The sequence below is a fragment of the Babylonia areolata genome, chromosome 10 (genome assembly GCF_041734735.1).
Source record: "Babylonia areolata isolate BAREFJ2019XMU chromosome 10, ASM4173473v1, whole genome shotgun sequence".
NCBI lineage: Eukaryota > Metazoa > Mollusca > Gastropoda > Neogastropoda > Buccinidae > Babylonia > Babylonia areolata.
Window position 1 is genome coordinate 42,663,314 of NC_134885.1, and position 21,755 is coordinate 42,685,068.

Genomic DNA, 21,755 nt, shown 5'->3' on the forward strand with positions numbered 1-21,755 from the left:
TGTGTGTGTGGTCCAACAGACGGCCCAGGTGTGTGCCTATGAACTGGGGGTGCCACTCAGCCTGATCCGGGTGAAGAAGGGCTCTTCCGTGTGCAACGCCAACTCCATGACCACTGGAGGGTCCATCACCAGTGAACTCAATGCCCAGGTGTGTGTGTGTTTGTGTGTATGGGTGTTTATGAGAGAGAGGGGTAGTGTGTGTGTGTGTGTGTGTGTGTGTGTGTGTGTGTGTGTGTGTGTGTGTGTGATAACCATCACTTCCATGGCGACATACCCACACAGGCCGTTGTGAAGTGCTGCAAGATGCTGAAGTCATGAACGGACAATCTGTGTGTGTGTGTGTGTGTGTGTGTGTGTGTGTGTGTGTGTGTGTGTGTGTGTGTGTGTGTGTGTGTGTGTGTGCTAACCATCACTGCCATGGAGACCTACCCACACAGGGCGTGGTGGAGTGCTGCAAGAAGCTGAGGTCACGCACGGACCATCTCTGTGTGTGTGTGTGTGTGTGTGTGTGATAACTATCACTGCCATGGAGACATACCCACACACAGGGCGTGGTGGAGTGCTGCAAGATGCTGAGGTCACGCATGGACCATCTGTGTGTGTGTGTGCGTGTGTGCGTGTGTGTGTGTGTGTGTGTGTGTTTGATAACTATCACTGCCATGGAGACATAGCCACACAGGGCGTGGTGGAGTGCTGCAAGATGCTGAGGTCACGCATGGACCATCTGTGTGTGTGTGTGTGTGTGTGTGTGTGTGTGTGTGTGTGTGTGTGCTAACCATCACTGCCATGGAGACCTACCCACACACAGGGCGTGGTGGAGTGCTGCAAGATGCTGAGGTCACGCATGGACCCGGTCAGACAGCAGATGGACAACCCTTCCTGGCTGGACCTGGTGACTGAGTGTCACAACAGGGGGCTGGACCTGACTGCACATCACTAGTGAGTGTGTGTGTGTGTGTGTGTGTGTGTGTGTGTGTGTGTGTGTGTGTGTGTGTGTGTGTGTGTGTGTGTGTGTGGCACAACAGGAGGCTGGACCTGACTGCACATCACGAGTGTGTGTGTGTGTGTGTTTGTGTGTGTGTGTGTGTGTGTGAGTGTGTGTGTGTGTGTGAGTGTGTGTGTGTGTGTGTGTGTGTGTGTGTGAGTGTGTGTGTGTGTGTGTGTGAGTGTGTGTGTGTGTGAGTGTGTGTGTGTGTGTGTGTGAGTGTGTGTGTGAGTGTGTGTGTGAGTGCCACAACAAGGGGCTGACCTGACCGCTCACCACTAGTGGGTGTGTCCGTCTGTGTGTGTGTGTGTGTGTGTGTAGTATCAGGGGACACCCACAGATTGCCCAAACATTTGTTTAATAATGCCCTATTGGGCAACTTTTCGTTGCATTAATATTGATTAAAATAATTGTCACTGCCTGAGTGCATGCTCATACATGTGTACATGGGGATGGGAGAGAGGCATTGAGGAGGAATATCTGTAGATAATGGTTCGATCATCTTGAATAGTTGGGGAGGTGGGGGGGGGGGGCGAGGGGGGGGGGGGGGCCGGGGCGGGGGGACAGGGAGGGGGGGGGGATTGTTGTTGTTTTGTTGTTGTTTTTCATTTCTATTTCGAAATATCATTATTACCCACCCAACCCCAACCCCTTTAGTTCTTTGTAATCCCTGTAAATCACAGTATTAATGGACTGATTTATGCCTAGGGAGTTTACAGCCTGGGCAGGCTTCCAAGCCATACTGATGCAGAAAAATATATGCAGATAATAAACTATTTTTCCTTCAAATTACGTGTAGACACATCCAGAAATACAGTAGGTTAGTTCCCTTCCCTTTTGGTATGTGCACATGTTGTAACGTGAAAACCGTTTCAGTGAAACAAACTGTGACACCAGAGCAATGCTAAACACAGAGAAAGAAAATTAATTCTTGTTACCGTGCTGACAGTGTGGAACCATATCAGCAGTCTGTCTTCCGCTATTACGTGTACGCTGCTGCCGTGACCGAAGCGGAAGTAGACGTGCTGACTGGGCAGTCGCAGATCATCCGGACTGACATGCTGTTTGACTGCGGAGAGAGGTTGGTCAATCATTTAACGTCTATCATTCACTATAGTGATTTCAGACAGGAAAAACAGTGTGTTGCGCGCGCGTGAGAGAGAGAGAGAGAGAGAGAGAGAGAGAGAGAGCGTGTTTTCTGCCTCAAGTCCCAAAAGTCCCCATAGACAGATGGTCATGAGGAAAGTGTCACCAGCAACCACCAGTCCTGCACACCACCCTACAAATCTGGGTCTGATCTGCTTCTTTTAATGATGAACGTGCAGCCCCATGATATGGCAGGTAAGATGAGGCGGCGGTGAAGAACTGAAAAATAAACAAAAGGTTACTTAGTTTCCTTCACAAAGCATAAATGCAAACATCAGGAAATAATGAAAATCTGATCCGTTGCACCACAGAGCACCTGAACACTGAAAGAACGCGTCACACTGTGGTTTTCAAAGGTGGCGTACACCAAAAATTATAGCATCCAAAAGACCATTTCCCCGTGAAAGATGTAACTTTTGACACCACAGTAGGCCTACATAAAAATGAACAAGGCTTCAAACACTGTGTCTTAGAAAACTATTAAGTTAGTAAAGAAAGGTAAAGCTTTTGAAAAAACCAAAAACGCCAGAAATTTACAAATGTACATGTCTAATCAATTTGTATCAGTCGGGATTTAAATCCAAAAATATAATCGACCGGATGCGATAGAAATTCACTATGTCAAAAATATCATTAATCTGCATTTAACAATGCAACAACAAAAATATATCAAATATAATGCAAACGAAGAGAAAAAGATTTTTACTTTATGTGAACTGAGGGGAACTGAAGAAGGAATGCTGAATTGCTAGAGCCACCACGATCTTTAGAATGGCAGTTACACACGCCGTCTAAAAAGACAAACCGGAGCTAAAATGATAAATCTATAAAACGTCTGGAGACAGAACAACGTGCTTGAACTGTAAACAATGGGCATGTGACGCGAACGAGACATTTAGAATGGACAAGGAAATTTGTGGAATGGTAGCTAAAGAAAAGAATCGAAGTGATTAACCATCAAATTAACTGACCAAAATAAACAGTCAAATGTGAGAATTACTTAAAGGTGTTTAGCTGTTGGACATCTGGATAAACTAACAACAATAATAAAAATCCTTGGTAAAGGATGAAGATTTATATATTTTTCTTGCTGATTTGTTGGAAACTATAGGGAATGAACTATTTTATCTTGACGCAAGAAATATATGCATATTTGTTATTTTCAAATAGAGAGGTGAATGAATTAATGTGATCATAGTTATGGTTAATGAACTTTTCCTTTCTAAATTTAGGGCAGCTTTGTGAGCGAAGCAACGGGTAAAGATATGTATTGTTCAATGTGACAAGGAGACGAAAATAAAGGTGAGGATGCTGGCACTAAAAGAAGTAGTGACAGAAGCAGCAACAACACCAGACTGTCTTGTCCGCCTCTCGATTGGGGCGCGGAAGTTGTCTTGCATTTCTGAAAAATAAATAAATAAATAAATAAAAAGCTTCTGGGTTGCAGTGCGCTTTTTTAGAATGTGCAGACACACCACCGAATACACCTTCTGTGTGATGATTTATTTGGGTGGGTTTTTGTTGTTGTTGTTGTTGTTTCTCTGTCTGTTTTGTTTGATTGTTGTTTTTTTGTTTTATTTGTTTGTTTGCTTGTATTTTATACGTGGTGGTGATGATGGTGCTGTGGTGGCGGCGTGGTGGTCTTGTGATGATGGTGGTTGTGGTGATAATGATGATGATTAAGGGGGTGGCGATGACGACGATGATTGTGGTGGTGATGATGATGGTGGTGGTGGTAATGATGATAATGGTGGTGTTAGTGGTGGTGTTGATGATGATGGTAGTGATGATGATGATGGTGGTGATGATGATGATGGTGGTGGTGGTGGTGGTGGTGGTGGTGGTGGTGGTGGTGGATGATGATGGTGGTGGTGATGATGATGGTGGTGGTGGTGGTGGTGATGATGGTGGTGGTGGTGTTAGTGATGTTGATGACGATGGTGGTGATGATGATGATGATGGTGGTGGTGGTAATGATGATAATGGTGGTGTTAGTGGTGGTGGTGATGATGATGGTGGTGGTGGTGGTGGTGGTGGTGGTGGTGGTGGTGGTGATGATGGTGGTGGTGGTGGTGATGATGGTGGTGGTGGTGGTGGTGGTGGTGGTAATGATGATGATGGTGGTGTTAGTGATGTTGATGACGATGGTGGTGATGATGATGATGATGGTGGTGGTGGTGGTGGTGGTGGTGGTGGTGGTGATGATGATGATAATAATGGTGGTGGTGGTGATGACAATAGTGGTGGTGATGATAATGGTAGTGGTGATGATTATGACGATGATGATGATGATGATGATGATGATGATGATGATGATGATGATGATGTGGTGGTGGTGGTGGTGATTATGATGATGATGGTGGTGGTTATGATGATGATGGTGGTGGTTATGATGATGATGGTGGTGGTGTGACGCAGCCTGAACCCCGAGCTGGACATGGGTCAGATAGAGGGAGGGTTCATCATGGGCCTGGGATACCACCTGACGGAGAAGGAGAAGTTCGACCCCACCTCAGGACAACTCCTCACAGACGGCACCTGGGTAAGTGTTGGGGGCGGGGGGGGGAGGGGTAGAGAGAGGAGGGGAGGACAAAAATAGGTAGAGAATACTGCTGAGATAATCAGGGAGAGAGAGAGAGAGAGTAGCAGTAGTAGACTTACTCATTCATATGATTATTCATAAATATATTCATTACCCATATGTATATACATACATTTATCACAAATGTGTTTATTTACAGTCCAGTCGTATTTACATAATCATGTGAATATTTAACAATATATTTACCAATGTATTTTTTTCTGTACAGTCCAATCGAACTTTCTTTTCTATGTGAATATTCATTCATATATTTATCAATGTATTTATTTACAGCCTGGTCGTACGTATTTGTTTGTATTTGTATTTGTATTTCTTTTTATCACAACAGATTTCTCTGTGTGAAATTCGGGCTGCTCTCCCCAGGGAGAGCGCGTCGCTACATTACAGCGCCACCCATTTTTTTGTATTTTTTCCTGCGTGTAGTTTTATTTGTTTTTCATACCTATGTGATCATATGATATTCATCGATGTATTTATTTATTCACAGTCCAGACGCACTTACCTATTTGTGTAATGTATTCTTGTGTTTATTCATGTGACAATTCAATACTATATTTGTTATTGTATTTATTTCTTGATGTATGTATTGATGTGTTCAGGAATACAAGCCCCCGATGCCGAAAGATCTACCGATTGATTTCCGCATCAGCCTTCTGAACAACGCCCCCAATCCTTTGGGCGTGCTGAGATCTAAAAGTATTCCTCCGTCCCTCTGTTTGTCACTCTGTCTGTATGTAGCAATTAGTGTGTGTGTGTGTGTGTGTGTGTGTGTGTGTGTGTGTGTGTGTGTGTTACTTCTTGAGGATAACATCTATTCTCGTAGTATGAATGCAGACGGAAAATATCCATAATAGGAAGGAGTGTGTGTGGATGTGTGTGTGTGTGTGTGTGTGTGTGTGTGTGTGTGTGTGTGTGTTACTTCTTGAGGATAACATATATTCTTGTAGTATGATTGCAGACGGAAAATATCCATAATAGGAAGGAGTGTGTGTGTGTGTGTGTGTGTGTGAGTGTGTGTGTGTGTGTGTGTGTGTGTGTGTGTGTGTTACTTCTCGAGGATAACATCTATTCTTGTATTCTTGCAGACGGAAAATATCCCTAATAGGAAGGAGTGTGTGTGTGTGTGTGTGTGTGTGTGTGTGTGTGTGTGTGTGTGTGTGTTACTTCTTGAGGATAACATCTATTCTCGTAGTATGATTGCAGACGGAAAATATCCATAATAGGAAGGAGCGAGAACTTGATATTATATAAGTTGCAAAGCTGATTTTAAGCAAATGATCAACAGTACTGTGAAGCAAATTTGCCGATTTTTTTTTTAATAACTATAACGGGAAATCGTCAACATCTTCAAAAGATCTTTCAGCATAGCCAGGTAAGTAAGGCTTTAATGCCTCATGTGTGTGTGTGTGAGTGGGCGGGGGGTGGGGGTGGGGGTCGGGGGGGGGGGGGGGAGGGCTTGCTGCTGGTATGTGAAAACATGAAGAGTGACAGTATGATAGCAGAGTTATCAAAAGTGTGTATTGTGTGTCCGGTGTGTGTGTGTGTGTGTGTGTGCAGCGGCGGGTGAGCCCCCCCTGATGATGTCGGCCTCCGCACTGTTCGCCATCAAACATGCCGTGGAGGCTGCACGTGCCGAGAGCGGTCACACAGACTTCTTCCCCCTCAGTCAGTGTGCAGTGCATTGTCTGTCTGCTTCTGCTTCATGTTTTCTTCTTCTTCTTGTTCTGCTGCTGCTGCTTCTGTTTGTTTTTCGTCTTCTTGTTTTGTGGTGGGGGTTTTTTTTCCTGTTTTGTTTTCTTGTTGTTGTTCTTCTAATTCTTGTTATTTCTGCTCTTTTCTTTTTCTTGTTCTTCTTTGTCTCCTCCTGGTTGTCACTTTTGTTGTTGTTGTTGCTGTTGTCCTTCTTCTTCTCCTCCTCTCCCTCCTCCTTCTCACCCTCCTTCTTCCTCCTTCTCCCTCAACTGTGTGGAGAATAGTTGGGGAGCCACACAGAAGAGCTGTTCACCAGGTTCCTCCAGGTCTGTGGGTTGTGTGTCTTCTGTACATTCTGCAATGTTGTATCGCCGCCTTTGGGGAGACTCTAGCTGTGAGAACGCCTGGGAGCGGAGAGGACTCAGTTCTACCACCAAGCTGAAGGTCTGCGGTGCAGTGGTTCTTACCACCCTCCTTTGGAGACCAGGACTGTCTACAGCAGACACGCCAAACAGCTCAATCGCTTCCACCTGAGCTGTCTCTGCAGACTCCTCCACATCAAATGGCAGGACAAAGTCCCCAACACAGAAGTCCGTGCAGATGAAGCCAGGTGCATCACCGAGGCGAAACGAAAGCTTACTGTGGGCAAGGCCCGAGCAGCATTCACTGCCACAACAGCACCCACTCACTTGTGTCCCATATGTGGGCTTGCCTTCAGGGCAGCATTGTCCTCATCAGTCACCTCCGGACCCACGGCCACCGATCTTCCATCTGACTCTTGAAGCCATAGTCATCGTCGAATCCGAATGACGAACATCATTGCGTGTAATGGACGTAAATAGCAGCGCGCGCGCGCTTGTGTGTGTGTACGTGTGTGTGTGTGTGTGTTGGAGAGAGAGAGAGAGAGGCTGACCAGGCAAAACGGCAACAACCGCGACAGGCAGGCAGGTTGGCGAGAGGTCAAAGTGTCCAAACCCTCAAGAGACCATTGAGGGGTGGTGGCACGGTCAGAGGATGGGCGAAACGGGACTGTACTTGCTCCGTGTGACTGATGGTCTGGGGGTGGTGGTTGTTGCAGACTCCCCGGCTCTCGTGGAGGATGTGCAGACAGCCTGCATGCTCAACCTTTCCCAGTTCACCTATGGCCAGTGAGGTGGACAGCCTGCATGCTCAACCTTCCCCAGTTCACCTATGGCCAGTGAGGTGGACAGCAGCCCTGGCTCTGTGCCACAATTCAAGATTCCACATGTACTTTCCTTTCACCAGGGATTACAACCACATTCCACATGTACTTTCCTTTCACCAGGGATTACAACCACATTCCACATGTACTTTCCTTTCACCAGGGATTACAACCACATTCCACATGCACTTTCCTTTCACCAGGGATTACAACCACATTCCACATGTACTTTCCTTTCACCAGGGATTACAACCATATTCCACGTGCACTTTCCTTTCACCAGGGATTACAACCACATTCCACATGTACTTTCCTTTCACCAGGGATTACAGCCACATTCCACATGCACTTGCCTTTCACCAGGGATTACAGCCACATTCCACATGCACTTTCCTTTCACCAGGGATTACAGCCACATTCCACATGCACTTTCCTTCCACCAGGGATTACAGCCACATTCCACATGCACTTTCCTTTCACCAGGGATTACAGCCACATTCCACATGCACTTTCCTTTCACCAGGGATTTCATCCACAATCCACATGCACTTTTCTTTCACCAGGGATTACAACCACATTCCACATGTACTTTCCTTTCACCAGGGATTACAACCACATTCCACATGTACTTTCCTTTCACCAGGGATTACAACCACATTCCACATGCACTTTCCTTTCACCAGGGATTACAACCACATAAACAAGAGGACAGAATAAACATGAAAGACTTCTAGTTTATATTTTTGAATTTATATATGATCCGTTTTGTATTGCAGATGATATGTATACCTAATATCTAAGACTGAACTTTTATTTTACTCGTGATTTAAAATTTTTTTTTTTAAATATTAAAAAAAAATTTAAAAAAACGAAAGAAAGATTTTTTTTAAAGGGTTACACCTGTGTAACCACCAGCACCTTCATAACTGTGTGTAGTTCAAGGCTCCTGCATGAAAACTACTGTGATAAACTTTAAACAGCACGCAAGGGAACATCTGATAGAATCTGGCACAGTGGAATTGACACAATTAATCTGCATGCGTTTTCCTGTTGTGTGTGCTTATTGACACAGTCATGATTACACTGTGATTGTTGAAAGCCATTACAGTTATGATTACAAAGTGTCTATAGAAAGCCATTACAGTTATGATTACACTGTGACTGTTGAAAGCCATTACAGTTATGATTACACTGTGATTGTTGAAAGCCATTACAATTATGATTACAATGTGACTATTGAAAGCCATTACAGTTATGATTGCAATGTGACTATAGAAAGCCATTACAGTTATGATTACAATGCGATTATAGAAAGCCATTACAGTTATGATTACACTGTGATTGTTGAAAGCCATTACAATTATGATTACAATGTGACTATTGAAAGCCATTACAGTTATGATTGCAATGTGACTATAGAAAGCCATTACAGTTATGATTACAATGCGATTGTTGAAAGCCTATGACATTTTTCTTTTGAGATTTACGTCATGTAATGTAGGGCCTACTTCTATGTGGTTTTTGGTTGCATTGCTGACCCAGAATTATTGACTGATGTGAATACTTACATAGCGCCTATCCTCGGTCAGAGACAAATATCTAAGCGCTTTACAGACACAGAATCATTTCCACAACAGGATGTCTGCCTGAGTTGAGCGTATTGAACGCTGCCTTCTTGCTCTCATCATTTGTTTCCATTGTCTGTCAGTCAGGCTTTATATGTGTGTGTGTGTGTGTGTGTGTGTGTGTGTGTGTATTGTTATTGATAAACGTTCAGGCTTGTTTTGTTTCTGGTGTTTCAATGATGGTGACTGACAGTGACGTGAATGTTTTGAATGATGACCTTTTTAAAAGAAAGCTTTATCGTAAGTCACCTGTCTGTGCGTTATTTCGTAGATGTGCAAAAACTTGAAAAAAAAGGCTCTTAGATGATAAAAGATGATTTTATCAACCAATCAATGAATCCAAATCGGTTGATTGATTTAAAATCTTGTCTAATCAAAAAGAGTTTTTCCATTGATATATTTATTGGCAGTACCCAAATTTGTGTAACTGTGTAATTCATAAAACCGTAAGATTGATAAAACGAATAATGAAAAATAAACGGTTGGAATAACTTTGATATTTACGGTATACTCTTACTGTGTGTTTTAAATTAATGTGGACAAAGTTACTGCACAAAATGTAATCATAAATAAAGTATATGTATGAAGCTGCTTTCCTGTAAATATTTATGGTTGCACACTTGTAAAAAAAAATATTAAAAAAAATAAAAAATCAAAAAATCGTTCGATATGAAGTACTACTTAAGAATATAAGGAAGAAATGGCATTGTATGTACATTAAAAAAAAAAAAATATTATTATTATTAAAAAAATTTAAACAAAAAAAAACCGGAACAATTATAAATCCAAAAACAGCCAGATGATTTTTTTTTTTTTTAAACCAAAAAAAACCGGAACAATTATAAATCCAAAAACAGCCAGTTATTTATAGAACATAAGAGGGTAATAGGCCAAGGGAGGTTACTTTCGATTTCACCGCTTGCGCAGAACGGTACTATTTTTAGATCAGTGAATTGAATCCCTTGTTGGAGTCGGCGCCAGTAGGTCATGGTATTGTATGTGTGGGTTTTGATGCATTTATAGAACTTCAACAGTAGCGAACAATATCTTTTGCACTTTTTGTTGTTGTTGTGGCTTTGTTTGTTGTTTTTTTTCTTTTGTAATCAAGTCTGACAGCAAAAGACAGTCACAGCAGCAGTGGTTTCAGCATGAGAATACACAATGTTCATGGCTTTTAAATATATAATAATATAATAGTGATTTGATATTTAGTCTGAAAGAACGTTTCTGAAAAATACAAATAGAGTACTGTAGAATATTCATCATGAAAAAGAAGTATGTTAAAGAAAAAAAAAGAAGAAAAATTGAGATCGTCCAAGAAAGCAACAAATCTACATAGATCATTTTATTAATATCAGTTTCTTTCCTTTTCCAATGTTTTCCCTGTTTCACTGTCATGCATGTTTGTTCACTTCATAATACTCAATGATGTACTCTATGATTGATTCACATGGCAATAACCAGTTTCAAAGCATGTTTTGCTCTTCTTTGTGTACGAGTGTGTCTGTGTATGTCTAAGCTTGCATGTGTATGTATGTGTGTAAATGTGTGTTTGTGTGTGTGTGTGGAGCTACAAACACATGCATGTGTCCTTCTGTGTGAGTATGTGTATGTTAAGCTGTGTACGTATATGCGTGTGTACATATGCGTGCATATGTATATGTGTGTATGTGGTGCCTGCATGTGGAACAGTGAGTGTATCTGTGTGTGAATGTGACAGCCATATGCATGAGCAAACTCATGTGCCCTACTTGTCAGTTTTAGTTTCAATTTTTCAAGATCTTGGTCTTGGACAAATCCATTAACGCTTCACTACATCTTAAGTAAGCACATGCCTGACCAGCAGCATAACCTAACAGGTTAAGTCAGGCCTTGAGTGCATGCATATATATTTGTCTACCTATCACAGTGTATTTCTGAAACGTAATTTTGCCAGAGAACAACACTCTTGTTGCCACAGGTTCATTTTCAGTGAATCAAGAACATGCTGCACATGATATCCCGATTTATCATCTCAGCTGAATGACAAGATGCTGTTTCATTTTCAAGTCAAACATGGAAGAAAGGGCGAGAACGGGATTCCAACCCAGACCGTCATGGACTCCCTGTATTGGAAGAGTGTCTTAACCTTTCTGCTGTTTCATTTTCAAGTCAAACATGGAAGAAAGGGCGAGAACGGGATTCCCACACAGACCCTCATGGACTCCCTGTATTGGAAGGGTGTCTGACGGGCACAATAGCTGAGTGGTTAAAGCGTTGGACTGTCAATCTGAGGGTCCCGGGTTCGAATCACGGTGACGGCGCCTGGTGGGTGAAGGGTGGAGATTTTTATGATCTCCCAGGTCAACATATGTGCAGACCTGCTAGTGCCTGAACCCCCTTCGTGTGTATATGCAAGCAGAAGATCAAATATGCACGTTAAAGATCCTGTAATCCATGTCAGCGTTCGGTGGGTTATGAAAACAAGAACATACCCAGCATGCACACCCCCGAAAACGGAGTATGGCTGCCTACATGGCAGGGTAAAAATGGTCATACATGTAAAAGCCCACTCGTGTGCATACGAGTGAACGTGGGAGTTGCAGCCCACGAACGCAGAAGAAGAAGGGTGTCTCAACCATTCTGTCACCTTCCTACTATCATCAACTTTGTACTACACAAAGAAAATCACCCACCGATCAAAACAAATCACACTACAAATCAGACATAAATTCAGAAAGTCTTTATTAATTATAGGATACATACAACATGCATGTACAAAATAGACAACTTTGTGATCTAAACTACAAAGATCAAAGTCTCCCTCCAACACAGCCAGATTTGGTCACCCCAAAACAGTCAGTCACTTCCACCTGACTGCACCCCCCTCCTTCCTTCCAAGCCACTGATATCATCAGTCATTGATAAATAATACAACACAAATAAAACCAACAACAACAAGTCATCATTATATGCAATAGATGGAAGTAACCCTACACATATCACATACCGTAACAAAGCACTTTTCATAGGATCCATGTCACAAAATGAAGACATTATTGTCCATTATTGTAAATGCACAAGATTTCATCACTACAAGCTCACTTAAGTCAGAATGCTAAAAACAAAAACAAAAAAGAAGTTGTAGAATCTATGCCGATATTAGCTAAAATTGAAAGCGCTATTATGCTTTCTTTATCAATGATTCAAGATGTGATTGTTTCAACAGCAGAGGGTACAGATGGACATTGCACCCATTAGACAGCAAAGACCATGTTTGAATTCAGACAAATGAGCAGGTATACATTTCTGAGCATGTGTGAGCGTGTGTATGTGAGAGAGAGAGAGAGTTAGAGAGTCTATGCTGATGTGTGTGCAATGTGTGTATGTTGTGTGTGCCAATGCGCACGTGTGTGTGTGTGTACAAAATGTGTGTATATGGATATGTGTATATATGTGTGCAAATATATGTATGTGTGCTTTTGTGTCTGTGTGTGTGTGTATGTTTGTTTAATGTGTACACAGCTGCTCACCACCCTTACTCATCTTTTCCAGACGGTTCGCCTCAAGTCCCAACCAACAATCTTCACCATCCAACGAACACACTGTCTGCACTCCCTATGTTCACAAGACAGTAAACTACCCATGACCATTCTTCAGTTTTTAACAGTATCAGTAGCTCAAGGAGGCGTCACTGCGTTCGGTCAAATCCATCTACGCTACACCACATCTGCCAAGCAGATGCCTGACCAGCAGCGTAACCTAACATGGTCATATACATATCTGATGAGCCAAAAGTACAACCGAACTTAAAAGTCTTTCAAAACAACACAATATGTCATTTTCAAATTTCACCCTCCCAACCCCCAACAAGCTGATGTCCTAAAAAGCACATTGTTAAAAATCTGCACATGCATTCGCTCCACCACCGCTTCCATACTAACATGCTCTCAAATCTTTTTTGTGTACCATTCACAAAAAATTTTCAACGAACGCTTCACATGATTGAAAAAAACAAAAACAAACAAGGGTGATTACCAAGCAAGAACTCTGCCACAGACACCCACTGGTCCCAGTCTCAGTCTCCACATCCTCATCCCTCGTCCCACCAAAGCTCATGTAAATCCCACATCAACTCACTGGCCTAAACACGGGTAAGAGCTACCCGGAAGAATAACACAGAACCCACACACAAGACTTCAGTACAGTACTCAACTGCACAGCATACAGGACAGAACAGTCACTTAAAAGAAAGAAAGAAAACTGACTAAAAACGGAGCACTTTGCCTCATCCGTCCAACAATGCAGGAGCATCTATGTCTAAGTAAAGTAAGCAACTAGGATTACATAAAAAGCAACAAGAAAATTGATATTCTTTCCAAGAGAATATCATGCCTTTCCGAATCTGGTGGTGGTGGTGTCTCATGGCAAAAAAGAAAACAATCAGAAAAAAAAAGAAAAAACTACGAGAGGGGAAGAAAGCAGGGAAAAAAATCTGTGTCAAACACTTTGGAAGGCAAAGTAAAAATGGTTTTTGTTCAGAGAGGCACCAGCTGACCACGTCCTGCATTTCTCCATCAGTTCTGACGTTCTCACCAGGTTCTTGTCAACCTGTGTCCCTGCCTCTCCTCCCCTTCAAGGATAACTTGGAACAACAGGCCATGCTTAGAATACTGATTAATCCTGGAATGAAGAGGACGTGGGGGTTCCAAGTTCTTATTTTCTCACTGTAGCCCAGCCAACCTCATACGGCAGAACATGTTTAGAATTAAAATAGAAATAGAAATAAATAAAAAAAACAAAAAATAATGAAATGAAATGATTAATAGAACAGAATGAAACGAATAGAGCTGCTCAATACTGACTGCATTATTGTTGCTGCTTACAGCCCATCATAGACCCATACTGACCCCATAAGAAGTTGAAGAGAAAGAAAGCCAGAAAAGAAAACTGAAGTACATGCACACAATCCTTAACACGCCTCTCACACTCACCATTCCCTCAATATTTCACCACAGGATTATAACAACAACAGCAACAAATCTGTTAACATAACCATACATGTAATGCAAAATCATAATATAATCATAAAATATGGGCACACAAAAAACACACCCCAAAATGCTTGCTAGCAACTAACACATCTTTGGTGCAAAGAAGAATACAACATAAAATGAGTGGCCAATTATAAAGTCCAGAAAAAAAGACAACAACCAAGACTTTCTGGAAATAATGATAATAATAAAAAATACAGGAGAATGGATCAACAATGCAAAACACAAGAATGGAAGAGACAACAACAACAACAAAAAAAACCCCACGAAATATTGAAGACCTACAACTAAAAAACAAAAACACATCAACCTGGAGGAGAGAATCAAGCAGTCATATTCATGCACTGAAACCCACCACATGCCTCCCTCCCCACCACATGCCTCCCTCCCCACCACATGCCTCCCTCCCCACCACATGCCTGCCTCCCCACCACATGCCTCCCTCCCCACCACATGCCTGCCTCCCCACCACATGCCTCCCTCCCCACCACATGCCTGCCTCCCCACCACATGCCTCCCTCCCCACCACATGCCTCCCTCCCCACCACATGCCTGCCTCCCCACCACATGCCTCCCTCCCCACCACATGCCTGCCTCCCCACCACATGCCTGCCTCCCCACCACATGCCTGCCTCCCCACCACATGCCTCCCTCCCCACCACATGCCTGCCTCCCCACCACATGCCTGCCTCCCCACCACATGCCTCCCTCCCCACCACATGCCTCCCTCCCCACCACATGGCTGCCTCCCCACCACATGCCTGCCTCCCCACCACATGCCTCCCTCCCCACCACATGCCTCCCTCCCCACCACATGCCTCCCTCCCCACCACATGCCTGCCTCCCCACCACATGCCTGCCTCCCCACCACATGCCTGCCTCCCCACCACATGCCTCCCTCCCCACCACATGCCTCCCTCTGGCAGTCTGACAAGTTCCTCATCACAAGATTACCAAAACAAAAACAAACAAAAAAGGAACCTGAACACAACATTAATTAAGGTAGCACTAGGGGTAGAATTTTGACCAAAAATCATTAAAAAATGTGTTTTGTGTTTGTTGTGAATTTTGCAAGAATAATGTTTCATAAAGCCTTACATGTGTGTGTTTTGTTTGAATTATTACTCAAAGTGTGTGTTTTTAGCTGTTTTTGTGAGTGGGTGTGAGAGAAAGTTGTGAAAAAAAGATCGAATGCATCCAAAAATTGCCCATTTTCAATCGCGCCTACCGTTGCTACGACGCCATGAAGCAAGGCTTGTGACCTACTGAACTAGAGAGGAAGAAACGGCCTTCACCATGAGCCTAATTAGCATAGGAAAATTCCTACACAGCCAGCCTGCCAGGGCCTAAAAGTGGGTCACTGGCTTGCTTCTTGTTGGTGAAGTGATTGGCCGGTTCGGTCACGTGGCCGATCTGAGCTTTATCATTGGCTCTCAAACGACTTCCTGTTTGCAAAGCGTCTGCTATCTGTGTCTATTCAGATCGATCAACAACTATAAATTTTGGATTATTTTAGCAATCTTTGAAAAGATAAGAATGACAAAGGAAAGAAAAGTTAAAGTTAGGGCCCTCCACAAGTTTAGGAAGCGGCGGAGAGGTGGGAAAAGTGCTCAGCAAGTCAGCACTTTGCAGACAAAGGCAAGCACTAACCCCCCCCCCCCCACACCCCCCTTGGAAACCGAAACAAGACATCTAAACTCCACTGCCCGTCATGCAATGAATCGGTAAGTTTGTTTATCTGACATCCTCCCCCACCCTCTGTCTCTTTCTCTGCCTCTCTCTCTCTCACCTTCCCTCTCTTGGTTTACATGTGTGATGGAGTGTTTGGATGTTGAAGTTGTGTGTGTGTGTGTGTGTGAAGTCAGTTTCTCACACATGCACATTCATTCTCTCTCTCTCCCTCTCCTGTGATTTACATGTGTGATGGAGTGTGTGGATGTTTATAGTGTGTGTGTGTGTGTGTATACATGCACCCCCCCCACCCCCCCAAAAAAAGTCACTCTCACACCCATTCTCTCTCTCTCACACACCTTTCTCTTCTTCTCCCATACATGTATACACAAACACATACCAATTTTTTTTTTCCAGAGTGCAGTCAGCAGCAAGAAAAACATCAGGAAAAGAGAAAGGAAGGAGGCAAAAAATTGAGACAATCCAGCATCGAGAACGTCAAGAGCGGTGTGAACGAGGAGGAGAGTTGTATGGGGCAGGACTGTTCTGAACACCAAAACAGCTTTCTTTTTTGTTTTTTGTTTTTGTTTTCTTTTTATGTTATGAACAGACACCTGAAAAAAAAAATTTGTGTATAAATTTACCTGTTTTGTGCCTTGGTCTACTAGGAGAGACAAGACCAAACTTTAAATGCAATTTTCTCAAAACGTTCATTTTTCATGGACTTGCATATTTGTGCAACGAAACACACACACTTCCCATCAGCATAATGACACCAAATTTTGTGTACTAATGTAAAAATGGCTGCTGAGTGCAATAAGACTATCAGGGACATTCTATCTCAATTACTTTACTTGCTACATGTGTGAGATGTGAACTGTCATTGCGACTGAAAAAACACCCTTTTTGATTGAGTGGTGAGTGAACATTATAAATTTTTTACCAAAGCTTTCATGTGTTAATTGCACTCTCTGGTCACTGAAGTGAAACTCTGTTATATCAGACACTTCTCAGAGAGGCAGCTTCTATGAGATCTAGTCTGCGAAATGGAGCTACCCTTCAGAACATTAAAAATATTCATAACTTTAATTCTAGTCAAGCTGTTTACTTAAAAATTGGTGTGTGGCATACCTTTGATGTCTTCTCTCTTTGTGCCAAATTTCAGAGTGATACATTACTTAGAAGTTGAGAAACAAAAATACCCCCAAATCTACGCCTAGCGTTACCTTAAAGCATGATACACAAATATAAACGTGTATGGTAGACAAACTTAACCAACAACAACCAGTAGATGATCCACATCAAATACATATACGAACAGACGCACACAACCAATAACTGCCGATGGGCAACCTATGATCCAGCAAGTCCTGATTGCTATTTAAAAAATAAGAAAAAGAAATAAAGAATAAGTGCCCAATTATCAAGATCAAACAGCAAATGTCCTAAATATTCTAACTAAAATCAAAATACTGATGACAGAGCTGCCATGGCAGAAAATGAGAAAGGAGCGAATAACATGTAAAGTATTTCATACAGAATAAATAGATACAACATTATAAAAGAAATAAAAAGAAGACGAGAAGCAAAGAAAGCCACAGGAAAGAGGGAAATTCTAGTAAGTGGGAAAGGGGGTGATACAATACAATTTATAACTGAAAGAGTTTCAACTGTCCTACACAGTGAAGGGAGGTGGCTTTGTCGCGTAGTGTTGTGTGGTATAGTGTAGTGTGGTATAGTGTAGTGTAGTGAAGTGCATCACTTTCTGTCACAACAGATTTCTCTGTGAAATCCAGGCTGCTCACCTGGAGGACAGAGCACCACCACAGTGAAGCACCACCTTTTCTTTTCTTTTTCTTTTTGTGCTTGTACATGTATTAGCTTCACTATCAAGAGCGGAATTTGCTATAGAATATTGCCATGGACAACCCTTTTGTTGCCATAAGTTCTTTCACATGCGCACACAGGAGCACAGTTTACCATATCATCTAAATGACTAGCATCCTGGCCACTGCTCAAGGTGTGGTGGAGGGGGAGACAGTTCTGATGACTGTGGGATTAGATCCCATACCCTCAGATTCTCACTCTTCCAAGGCGGGTGTGTTACCACTTGGCCACCACTCCACACAGAAGGAAAGCACCAGCCCTAAGCTGGAGCACGCTAACAGCAGTCAGTGAAACAGAAAGAAACACGCATCACACTCTCCTGTTTCTTTCCGTTACACGACCAACATCCACCTGCCGATGACTCTGTCATGGTTGATACACTCTGGGGAAATCATGTAAATCCCACATCAACTCACTGGCCTAAACACGGGTAAGAGCTACCCGGAAAAAAAACAACACAGAACATACACACTATGCAAGACTTCAGTCTCCATCACCCACTGAACACAGACATGGATTACAGGATCTTTAACATGTGTATTTGATCTTCTGCCTGCATATACACATAAAGGGTGTTCAGGCACTAACAGGTCTGCACATGTACATCTTGACTTGAGAGATTGGAAAAATCATCACCCTTTACCCACCAACATGGGAGATCAGAAACCTCTCCACCCATTACCCACCAGGAACAGTTACCGAGATTCAAACCCGGGACCCTCAGATTGGAAGTCCAACGCTTTAACCACTCGGCTGTTGTACCTGCTCAGCTATTGTGCCCATTCTTCTAGGGCAACATCTTTTTTCTCTTTTTTTTTTCCTTCTAAATTTCAAAACACTTGAACCTAATTTTGCTACACCCCTGGTAACCATCTCAAAACATGTTTTTAATATCACTATCAATCTGAATAATAATCAAATTCACTTACATCCCACAGCCATACACAAGGAGGGGAAGGGGAAAGTACTGTTCTGTTTGGGTCACAAAAATAGTACCTTTTTCTTTTCTTGGTCACGCATAAAAAAGGAAATAATTAGGAATTTTCTGTTTGGTGGAGGATGATGCTGACATGTCTGTCCACTCTGAACATTTCTTTGGTATGGAGCACAATGCCAGGGTGCTTGGAACAGTTCTTTGGTTTGAAGAGCAATGCCCCATTCCCAGAGCAATGGCACATGAGCTGTTTCACCCACACAGCTGAAGGAAACCACTCCTTCTTCTTCTTCTTCTGCGTTCACTCATATGCACATGAGTGGGCTTTTACGTGTATGACCATTTTTACCCCGCCATGTAGGCAGCCATACTCCGTTTTCAGGGGTGGAAACCACTCCAACTTCAAGTTGTCAGAACTGCGTCTATGGAACATTCTGACTGTGATATGATGACTTTATGAAAAGAATTTGTTATGAATGATGATGAAACATTTCTGTAGCACACTCCTCTGGTATGGTTTAGAGCGGTGAGCAACTAAATACAAATTAGTGTTACACTGAATTACTGGCACTTTGAATTTAGGTTCCACATCCCCCCACATGCTTGTGTATCTATCATGCATCTGCAATGAAGCAAGAATGAAATGTTAACAAGTGAAACGACTGAAGAACATAATCAGCCGTTTAGGATTTCTGAAAGGAAATGTCAATTGGCAGACAATTCACAAAGAATACAAATGGAGGAGGGAAAAGATAAAGAATCAATTTGATGTCAAAGCCAAATAGGCTTTGTTACAAAACACAAACACTCAACTGGAAATAAGAGTATGAGATTTAACACCCTACCCAAGAACACACCACCTCAAACACTAGGGAACTTTGGCTTGCAATGAATGTAGAACATAAGGGGAAAATATATTTGAAAAAAAAAAGAAAAAAAAAATGAACTAGGACAGTATACATATTCAAAAATCAAGCATGAAGCCAACATGCTGCACTTCTGAAAGGAGTGAAGTAACTGTACTCACAACACAGTACGCAAAGCGATACGCAAGTTTTCCATAAGGGATACGCTGCTCGCACGCAAGATATGGCAAGAGAAGGTAAATACAAGATAACAATACAACACTCATTATTGTTAAGTCTTCTATAATGATAAGAAATGAACAGGTCAATACCACAAAAATGATACTGGATTCCACATATTGCTAATAATGACTTCAGATAACTTTTTCTCTGATTGTGGTTAGGTACCAGATCTGTCTCCATTCATGAACAGTGAGTTTTCTGCCCAATACATTTAGATGTGCACAGTCCAACATCCAGTCAATCTGAAACTCCCCATCCCACACTCCCCTATTTTCTTTCCTTTTTTTTATTTAAAATTTTTTTTTTAATACTTTTCTTTTCCCCTTTGAACAAAAATGTATCAAGTCACAATCACATAAAATGTTTCCATTTCATTTAATTAATTCCTTAATTCCTCAAAGTATATTTCACTGTTTAAAATTCCGTTTGAAAAAAACAAAGGCAATAAGCAAAACAAAAAAAAACAACCCACTATTGCCCCCTGTTACGTGACAAACATTACCATCATCATGATGAAAGAATACATCATACATGCACACACACACACACACACACACACACACACACACACTTCCCTGTACTTAGCATATTCTCTTCCATGTCCTTTCTTCCTTCAACAGGACTGACACAGCTGTAATGTCATCACCCTCAACGACTGTCTCTAACGGGTAAAAAGACAAACTTTTACTGCACAAAATCTGGTGTCTAATCAGTTAGGAATGAATTGATTAAGTAGTGATGGCCACGTCTTTTCAGTTATCAACATCAATGTGAAGGCGAGGTGCAGAACAACAGTGAGCAAAGTCCTGCACCATCAACAAATGAAAGCAGCCAGTGGGGTGTGAACCGCAGGACAGAGATCACAACCTGTTAACCGGAGAGTGGACCGCACAACTTACCCAAACCCTCAGGGCCCTGGCACAACTTATCCACACCCTCAGGGCCCCGGCACAACTTATCCAAACCCTCAGGGCCCCGGCACAACTTATCCACACCCTCAGGGCCCTGGCACAACTTATCCACACCCTCAGGGCCCTGGCACAACTTATCCACACCCTCAGGGCCCCGGCCCACATCATGTGTCAAAGTTTCGGGGACACTGGGCAGTTTGTCATATAAAAACGTGGGGTCCTGGGTTTGGGGTTGACTGATTGATTGATACGGATACTTATATGCTGGTGTCCTGAGACACCAGTCTGCCAGTTGGGGCTGACAGGGTGATCTCAGGCAAGGCAAGATTTCGTCTCAGTATGAGCAAATGAAAAAACTTCATTTCATGAAAATGAATTTTAAACACAGCTTCAAAGCTGTCAACAATAGCAATTTGTTTCTGTTTTCTAACTCTCTCTCTCTCTCTCTCCCCCTCCTCCGTCTACACCTCACATCTTCTCCACAAACTGCTGTTCCTGCCTTCAAAATAACATTTACACACATTTTCCATGCTCAAAGCACTTCCACCTTATACCTTAAAAACCAAAAGCAAAAACAGTTTCACACTACTGCTGGGCTTTACATTCTGTACCAGGTTTCTGCCCATACTGTACATATGTATGCTGCATAATCTTGTCAACTCCTCTCTACAGCACTTTAGATACTGTATGTATGTAAGTCCAACATAATTTAATTAAAAACAGAAGAATCTCTTCATGAAATTCATTGAAAGCTAAATCATATATTGCAATCAAATTGAATCCATATGAATTCATGGACTTTTTTTTTTCTTTTTTCTTTTTTTTTTTTAGATGAAGCATGTGATGCCTAGTATCAATTCTAGCATACATACACTTCAAATCGAATTCCTTACCAAGTCGAACATTTGACCTAACCATTATCAAATAAACAAATAAATAAATGATAGCAACCAAGCAAAAAAAAAAAAAAAAAAGAAAGAGAGAAAAAAACATACAGA

The 21,755-nt window shown here is 42.3% G+C and overlaps 1 protein-coding gene across 3 annotated transcripts in view; it reads left to right on the forward strand.

Annotated features, from left to right (window-relative positions):
• LOC143287015 (uncharacterized) overlaps positions 1-8,440 on the forward strand; it is a 66,071-nt gene extending 57,631 nt beyond the window's left edge. For all 3 annotated transcript variants that reach the window (XM_076595022.1, XM_076595023.1, XM_076595024.1), the window contains 7 exons: positions 20-148; positions 809-939; positions 1,935-2,066; positions 4,550-4,673; positions 5,333-5,429; positions 6,291-6,398; positions 7,504-8,440. In XM_076595022.1, coding sequence (XP_076451137.1) covers positions 20-148; positions 809-939; positions 1,935-2,066; positions 4,550-4,673; positions 5,333-5,429; positions 6,291-6,398; positions 7,504-7,577 — 795 coding nt within the window. In that variant the 3' untranslated portion in view covers positions 7,578-8,440. The remainder of the gene's footprint in view (positions 1-19; positions 149-808; positions 940-1,934; positions 2,067-4,549; positions 4,674-5,332; positions 5,430-6,290; positions 6,399-7,503) is intronic.
• Positions 8,441-21,755: the final 13,315 nt, after the last annotated feature.